The sequence below is a fragment of the Belonocnema kinseyi genome, chromosome 9, assembly GCF_010883055.1.
Source record: "Belonocnema kinseyi isolate 2016_QV_RU_SX_M_011 chromosome 9, B_treatae_v1, whole genome shotgun sequence".
NCBI classification, from domain to species: Eukaryota; Metazoa; Arthropoda; class Insecta; order Hymenoptera; family Cynipidae; genus Belonocnema; species Belonocnema kinseyi.
In genome coordinates, this window is record NC_046665.1 from 41,333,600 (window position 1) to 41,342,297 (window position 8,698).

Sequence of the window (8,698 nt, forward strand, 5' to 3'; positions counted from 1 at the left end):
ATCGACTCGGGATACTTATAAGATACTACCATGATTTTTTCAGATTTTTTGGTCCAAAAATAAATTAGGCAAAAACCGGCCTTACCGACCCTCCCCCTTTGTGGGAAACTTGTTAAACATGCATTAGACCTTAAAAATACAGATAAATTTTTTTCTATACATTTTTTAGACCTGTAAAGGTCGAAAATATCAATGTTTGAGTAAGAATATAAAAGAACGACATTCTTTTGGACTAATTTTCTTTGAGTTTAAAATTTTTTGAAATTTTTATAATTATTTTTTGTACATTAGGAACCGAGGAAAATGGTGTGCTGGTAATATTATGCTGACAAAAAATCATGCCGAATGGAAATCTAATTATTACGAAAAAGCAATAATTTCCAATTGCCTATAGATGTCAAAAACTAAAAAAAAGTCTACCTCCTAACTCTATTAGATGCCCTGAATGATGGGCATAATATATTTTTTTAATTTATTACGAATAAAAAAATGCATTACAAAATAAAAATAATGTTTTGACTTTGTAATTGTGTTGAACCTGAAATTTTTGTAAGCAGCACATAATATCATCGAATCGAGTTCTTTTGAAAGCCTAACTTCATTATTTGACTTATATTTTGAAAAAATCGAGGAGCATTTTCACTGTTCAAAAAATGAGTTTTTTTGAACATCCTAGACTACTATGTATTTGAATTACTCTCCCTTTTTTATAAAAGAATAAAGTCACTAGTATTTAATTTGGTCAATATTCTTAATATCTTTTGATATTTTGTAGTTATACACTGAATAATCATAAATTGAAATTCTAATGTGATCAAATTGAAAACTTTTCGCATTTAACAATCGTCAAATTTCAACTTCTTGATAATTCAAATCATATGAGTATGAGTTAGGAAAAATTTAAATCTTTAAGAGTATCAAAATTTAAAAACCTACTGATTGAAAAGCATCGCTAACTGAAGAGTGCCAAATCGAAATCAAGTTCGAAATCTAGAAAAATTAAGTCTTAAATTTACGAAGTTTGCAAACTTAAGGAAATTAAAATTTAAAAACTTTCACATTCAAAATTTAAGAAGCTTCCAATTTTGAAGTCTGAAAGTGGTAAGTTTCAAAAGCTTCGAGTATTCGATTTTTAAACCATATAAATTGGAAATAAGCAAAAGGAATTATAAATGCTCCCAAATTTTAAATATATTTAACTTGTATGAATGAAGGGATGACAATTTAAGAACCGAAGGTGCGTTATAATTTTTTTTCTATTGAGCCGTTTAACAGAAAAAAATATTAAAAATTGAAGGCGGTAAAACACTTATCCAAATTGGTGTCACGTGGGTGTCACGTGACTCAGAGGTTCTCATAATTATCTACCATGAAAACCATGAAAACTAACGAAACTGATGAGAAAGAGGTTAGGCCACGGTCTACTGCCAATTCTGACTATTTTGATCTGATGTCTTTGCTTGTCAAGGCTTATGTGACAAAAAAAAAGTTATCCTGTTTTAATATTTGGATTAAGAGCCAGTATTATGTTGATGAAAAGCATTAAGTACAATTATTAACACATTGTTTAAATCCTCCATATTTACGAATTGTTCAGTAAACATGACTCCATTTATGCGCTTTTCCAATGAATTCTTTGTACATACCATAAATATATCTATTTTCGGTAGATTCATGATATTGGCTTTTACGAAACCCTCTTTTGAAATTTTTTTTAGCAATATCTTGCGACTTTCATTTTCGATTTACACATAACCAAAACAAAACATCGACACAGAAAAATATATTTTAAAATCAATGACACATGAGCTGTGATTGGTGGAAAATCCGACCCCTTTGACGTCAAAGGGGCCCTCCAATCGACATCGTGATAGAAAATTCATATTTCAACATTAAATTAAAAATAGTAAACTATATGTAAAAAATATTCAATAAGCGTTTTCAAAATTAGAATTTTATATACTATAAGATCAATGTATTAGAAAAGTGATATCTGACTTTGGAAACAACCCTATTTAAAGGTTCGAAACTGCAAAACATTTGGTTTTGAAAACTACATCTTCCAAAAGACTAGCAATTAGTATAAAGTGCTGAAATGTTAGTTATAAGACTTGGATTTGAATTGAAAAATTGGAAGCTGACCAAATTGATGAATTTGAATGTTAAAATTGTAATATATGTATCAACAAGGCTGGACTTTAACGCCTTAGAATTTTGAAATTATCTAAATATAATAACTGGAATCTAAATATGGAATCTTCCAATTTAAAAACAGGCAGTTTTGAAATTCTAATCGCGTACTTAAATTCATAAAAGATTAAAAACTAAAATCCGTCAATCAAATACAACCGTTCGCAACTGAACATTTTTAATATTCAAAATTAACTGCAAATTAAAGCATTCAAAATTTATTGCAAGTTAAATGAATTTATATCAAAGGTTAAAATTATTGATACTTTACAATTTTAAAATCCTTAAGGGCATGTGATACTTACAGTTTCCGCGGCTTTTTTTCCACAAAAATCAAAACTTTTAAAAACTGAATTCGGAGATGCTATACAATTTCATAACGGACTCCCCCGGGCTGTTTTTTGAGGGATAATAACAACAAAATTTATTGGGCTAAATAAAAATTTCATGCATTTGCATTATTTTGAGGTTGCGTCGTTTTTCATCTCTGCCTTTCCGATTTTCTGAAAATTATTTATGAAATAAACTTTTTTGATTACCTGCAAACAAGGTTAGTTCCGGGAAATTAGTCACTATATTTATGTGTAAGTCCAAAGTTTTCGGCCAAAAATATTGTGTAGTTTGGAAGTAACGCTCGGGTGAATTGTAACACACATAACCTCGAAATATGCACGCACGTTGTTAGCAATATCAACATTTTTTAAATTAAAAAAACACAAAACAAGTGTGTGCGGACGTCGGTTAGCATGTTCGCTATCATTTCCAGATTTTGAAGGCAAAATATTTCTTATTCTAGGAAAAAAGCCGGGGGAATCTAACACTGAAAAAATCGATACTAATTCCTAAGCGATATGCAAATTAATCACATTTTGCTAAATTAAAACTTTTTTGAATTAACCCACAAAAATAGTGTGTGGGGACGTTCGTTAGCATGTTCGCTATCATTTCCCAAATTTTTAAGAAAAAATATATATTAAAAAAAAAGCTGGGGCAACCTAAAACTGGTAAAACCGACAATTTTCTAAGTATCACATGCCCTTAAAATTCTAATTCGTTACATTTCTGTAGGTTCAGAATTCACAGAATTTTATGTTGAAATCCTTATGTTTTATCACTACAAATTTTTCTTCGAATAAATTAATTCAATTACAGACATTCATAGCATATTCTTGAATTTCCCTAAATTTTCTTAATTTAATATAAAATTAATTTATGCTTGGATGCGAAAGATAACAGTAGTAAAAAACATGTTTGCAGTAAAGTTATACAATTTTCGATGGACTCTTTGATTTACCTAAATTATCAATTCATTAATCTTTGTCAATCTTGTATTCTTGAAATTTTTAACATAAAAAAATCAAAGTTAAAAAAGAATAGACTTTTAAATCTTTAAACGTACTTTAAGGATTTGGACTATATCTCTTTAGAACAGTAATTTACATATAGCTTATCAAAATTTCCAATATAAAATTGAAAGACTTTCATATTCGGTTACTTTTAATGAGAAAGTCTTCAAATGTAGATGTTTCTAAATTAAAAGATTTATTTTTGACAATTAAGTGGTTTCTATCCAAACGTTTTATTTGGTTGTTTAGAATTTGTTATTTTTAATTAAAAAGGATTATGAAAACTTAATAATTTGAGAGCCAAAATTAGTCTAAATTGAGGGATCAGTGTGAAAAAGAGATTTAAAAATCGGAAATAGGGCAATTTTGTATGAAAAAGGAGATAAATAGAGGAAAGCTTAAACATTTATTTCTATATGTAGAAGGGAAAGCATCTTTTTATAAGAAGTTTTCTTCAAGACTATTTTCTGTTTTCAAAATTCCATGGTTATTAATCAAATCGCGGGCGGCTCAGTTCGCTCGGAAGTTTGAGCGCGCCTAGGGCGCAAACCTGTTGATTTTTGCGTTTTGCGCTCGATAATGTATTTACTTCGCGCTACGCTTGTTTATTGTACACCCCCACATTTTTGCACATGACTTTTAAAATTAAACGTGAAACAATCGACAATTGAAATTTAATGACTGAATTTTCTTTTGTTAAAGCTCTTTCGGCTTTAATAAACGCATTCTCATCACCTGTCTCGTGAGAAAAAAAGGTTAAAAGCAAATTTTCATGTTTAAATTGAAAACAATTTTATTATTAAACAGTTGATTGTATCTTGTGTCTTTTTGTCCAAAAATTTAATGTTTAATATGTTTTAAATTTTTAGCTCGTTTTTGGGTGAATAAGTTTCGTCTCATTATTTTTTTCATACCTTGTACGATCTGCCCAAAAATTTTTATTTTTTCATTTTTAATGATGTTCTTTTAAGAAAAAAAACCTAAACTACGCGTCAATTCAAAAATTGGTTAATAACAAATTTGTAGATATTTTTTGGGTGTACACATTTTGTCAACGTATCTTGCATAGTTTGACCAAAAAATTGATTGTTTGATTTTTCATTATTTTTTGAACAATGAAAATTTGAATGTTCGATTTTTCAAGAAAATTCAAAAAGTTGTTATGAAAATCTTGTAGGACTTTCAAAAAGCAACAATTTTTTCATATCGTGCGCTGTTTGGCTTAAAATGTATATTTTCGTGTGTTATTTTATATTTTGAAAATTCTATTGGGAATGGTGGCCGACCATTTCGCCATCTGCTGTCATAAACTGGAATCAGAAAGAGTAGATAGCATTTTAAATATAGATTTTAATTTGTGTATAAAAGTGTTTTTTAGATTGTTATATCAAGTTTAAAACAATGATTGGATACTAATAATAAATATTTATCCAAAACAAAGCATTTTAGGTCGAATTTCCATCATATATAGGGAAAAAAACACATTTTTGTCAAAAATGTTTATAAAAAAACAATTATTTTACTATGACATGTAAGTTTCAATGCATTATAAGCTTAAATGAACTTTAATTCATTTATAAATTTATATATCTATTTATTGATTTGTCTATAAAAATATGTGTTTTTCGCTGTATAATATGTAAATTCCATCTGAAAAACTTTGTTTTTGATGAAGACTTATTTATCAATCGTAATAAATAATTCAAACTTCCTACTCGTTCTAGTTGTGATATTTGCCACCAGACCAGGCAGAAAGACTGCAGAGTTTTCTTTAATGTCAAAATAATTTGGTTTGAAATGAAAATTAAAAATTCAAGTGGCTCATTTTTGAACGTTTGCATTTCAGTTGTTATTGTGAGAGCATTAAGTTTGTAGTTTATCAACTTTAAATATTCCATTTTTAATTTTCATTGGTATAGACTATTATTTTCAGCACTTAAAACCCGTTGTACTTATACAATTATATATGTGTTACGATACTTTGTTTTTTAAATAATTTTTTACTTTATTTATAAATAATTTATTAAAATACTTCAATATTATATAGATGCATTTTGTTATTTTCAGACAGTATTTTCATATGTATTAATTGTAAGTATACATATAATTAATAATTAGCATTTTGAACTTAAATTTAAGAAAAGTTAAGTGATACATAATATATAATTCTGTGAGTTAAAAAAAACTGTTACTGCACGCGGCAGCATATTCTAGTTTTGGATAGAATGATTTTATAGAAATAAAACTGACAATGGCCCTTAATTAAATAGACCTTACGTATATTCACTACATTTTAGAGCATTTCCTGCTCAATTCAAATATTTTATTTTAAAATGTCGAACATTTAAACCAAAGGGATATTAAAAAAAAGGGGAAATGAAGGAGTATGGAGAAAATACTGTTTATTTTCTATAAATTACTGTTTATTTTCCCCCTTAATATCCATGTTTTTGAAAAATCGCTAAACATGTAACCTTAGCCATATTGCAAACTTTCCAATCTTAAAAATCTTTCTATTGGAAACATAAAAATGAAAAAATCGATTTATGTAGCTGCTCGGATATTCATTATCTCTCAAATTTGGACTTTGGGCGCATAAAAATTATAAGGCTTAAAAAATATAATTTGAAAACTTGCCTGTTTTTAAAATTGCATTCACTGCTTTTACATTTTTCTGGTAAAACTCGAGAAATTTATTCGAAATCATAAAGAACTAGACTGATTTATTACTAGAATCCAAAATATCATTCGTCATGAGGTGCTTTTTGACAAATTAACTAAATTCGTGAAGGATTTCTTCACTTGGATACCCTGCTTAATTGAATTACGAAAGAACTAAAACCACATAATTCAATAAAACTTATTTTACAGACAACAAAATTTCTGAGGAAATAATTTTTAACAGTAAGTGATAATTTTTTTTTGAAGTTTGTAGGACGAGTTTAAAGATCAGTGTAAAAATATATGGCGCTACGTACGCATTTTATAATTTAATGGAAATTTCAATGGAGTTAGAACGGCTTAGCATTCCATAAAATCATAATTTAAAAAATACAACAGAGTGCTGAAAAAATGATGCGAAATAAATATTTTCACATTTTTATAAAATTAATTGAGAAAACGGAACATTTTTATAAATATACATAAAACTTCAACTTTACTCTTAAGCATTCATTATCTTTGAAAACTATGAGGTTATTGGACTTTGATAACCAATAGAATACTTTCCATCCCTAATGTTCTAATTTGAAACACTTCAATTCCCCAGATCATTCAAAACTTTTAATTAATTAAATTGTGAGTCAAACAAATTTCTCAGTCATGTATTATTCAGTGTTTTAAATGAAACATATCTGATTAATAAAAACACACCAAGAAGGGCAGATCCCCAAATATAAACTTAGAGTAAAGTATTAAAAGGCCGTGGCTTACGTGTACCAAAATTTCGGTACAAATAGCTGGACTTTTTTGGTGCGGATTTCAGGGGAAGGGGCTATTTGCATCAAAATCTTGGTACGGTTAGCCGGATTTTGTAGGTACATGTAGACTTCAGTAAAAAAAAAAACCATGAAAATGATCCTAAATATTACAGGAGACATCCCCCGAGATGATGACAAGTAATTAATCTTTAGTGTAATCTATTTTGTTCAAATTAAAACAAAAAGCCACGTACGAAAATTGTTTATAATCTTGACTTTGCGACGTGAGTATTGGATTACCTCTCTTTATCAAACTAGAAAGCTTTAGCTTTATAGGAGATGGGAGAGCGGATGTGAATTGACAAACGTGTCAGGCACAAGACAAGCATAAGCAGCACAATATTCCACAATGCCAAGCATGCATCTGACAGTGGGAATATAACCTCACCTCATCACCGGGTTCTCCGTCCTTGCCATTCTTTCCCTTGTCCTTGCCGCTCTTGACCGGTTCCTGGAACAGAACAAACACTAAGTAACAGCACGAATTTTGAATTTTTGACAGACTGTCACATTCCGCGAGGTCGAGCGGGATTTAGACGCACGATAGCGGTATGTAGACGGCTGAGAAAAAATTGAGATGAGAAAAATGAGAGATGAGAAAAGTAGAAAAGGGTAGATAGAGTACCATTATAATTAACCACGCGCTTCAAGAAAAGAAGAAGAGGGAGAAGAAGAAGAAGGGAGTAACGGCGAAGTTTAGGAGTAACGGCAACGGAACAAAACGGGCGATTCGCGGTCGATTTCGCGAGGTCACGGATGGTCACGGGCACGGTTGAGCCAAAGCCAGTTGCACACCCTTTACTTGGCTGATCCGGGTGCTCATGGCTAAAAAGCCAGTTAGCCTGTCAAGAGTCAATTGTCAAGACCTGGAGGCAGGGATTGGCAGGGTTCTTCCCTACTTCCCTGTTAACCGTCGCCGTTGGCTATGTCAGCCCACTAAAAAGCACCGCTACTACCGTTGATAGAACCACGATTTTCTCTCGCTATCGTATGGCACGCACCTTGTCCTTCTTCTGCCTGTTCGGCATTTTAGCGAAAGCTTGGCCGTCGACGACGATTCATATGATAGACCGACGGACACTCTTTGCAACGTATGTAGTATGTACATCAATTAATGACATCAATCAAAGACCGACCAGCCAGCCGAAACACGGCGAAAAAACGGCGTTGTTCATTCGCGACGACTGGCGAGTGGCGACGACGGCCATTGCATTGACGACGGAACGGACGACGGCCATCGGGCGAACGGACGAACGAATCAACGAACGACTAATTCAAGTATCGATTAGATCGAACTGCGACCTCAAGCTATCTTCATGTTGGCGTAAAATTTAAATTTTACCAGATTTTTTAATATGTTATTGAGTTTCATTAAGGATTTTTTTATCTTCATAGAAGTTTCACTGGATTTCATTATTAAAATTGTATCTGCGTTTATTGGGAAAATTTTCATTAATTTATTGATTTGTTAGAATTAATGAAACTCTGAAATAAAGTTACTTATGTCCCGGAAGTGGATAAATGTTATGTTCGAACAAAAAATTTTTTCTCAGTACCGGCCTTAGCCTTTTTGGAGCCTGAGGATGGTGCGAGGGGCGCCCTATTGCAAAGTTGGGCATTTGCGACCCTATTTGTTTACAACTTTCATGGCGCCCTTGTGGGAAGGTCACCCCTCCCCCCCCC

The 8,698-nt window shown here is 31.1% G+C and overlaps 1 protein-coding gene across 3 annotated transcripts in view; it reads right to left on the minus strand.

Annotated features, from left to right (window-relative positions):
• The window catches only part of LOC117179396 (serine/threonine-protein phosphatase 2A 56 kDa regulatory subunit gamma isoform), a 61,071-nt gene extending 52,819 nt beyond the window's left edge, over positions 1–8,252 (minus strand). Inside the window, exons 1-2 of one of the 3 annotated variants that reach the window (XM_033371136.1) lie at positions 8,017–8,252; positions 7,404–7,466 (exon numbers count right to left, since the gene is read on the minus strand). In XM_033371136.1, coding sequence (XP_033227027.1) covers positions 7,404–7,466; positions 8,017–8,043 — 90 coding nt within the window. In that variant the 5' untranslated portion in view covers positions 8,044–8,252. Of the gene's footprint in view, positions 1–7,403; positions 7,467–7,640 lie in introns of all 3 variants that reach the window. The other 2 variants (XM_033371135.1, XM_033371138.1) reach the window with 2 other exon arrangements.
• Positions 8,253–8,698: the final 446 nt, after the last annotated feature.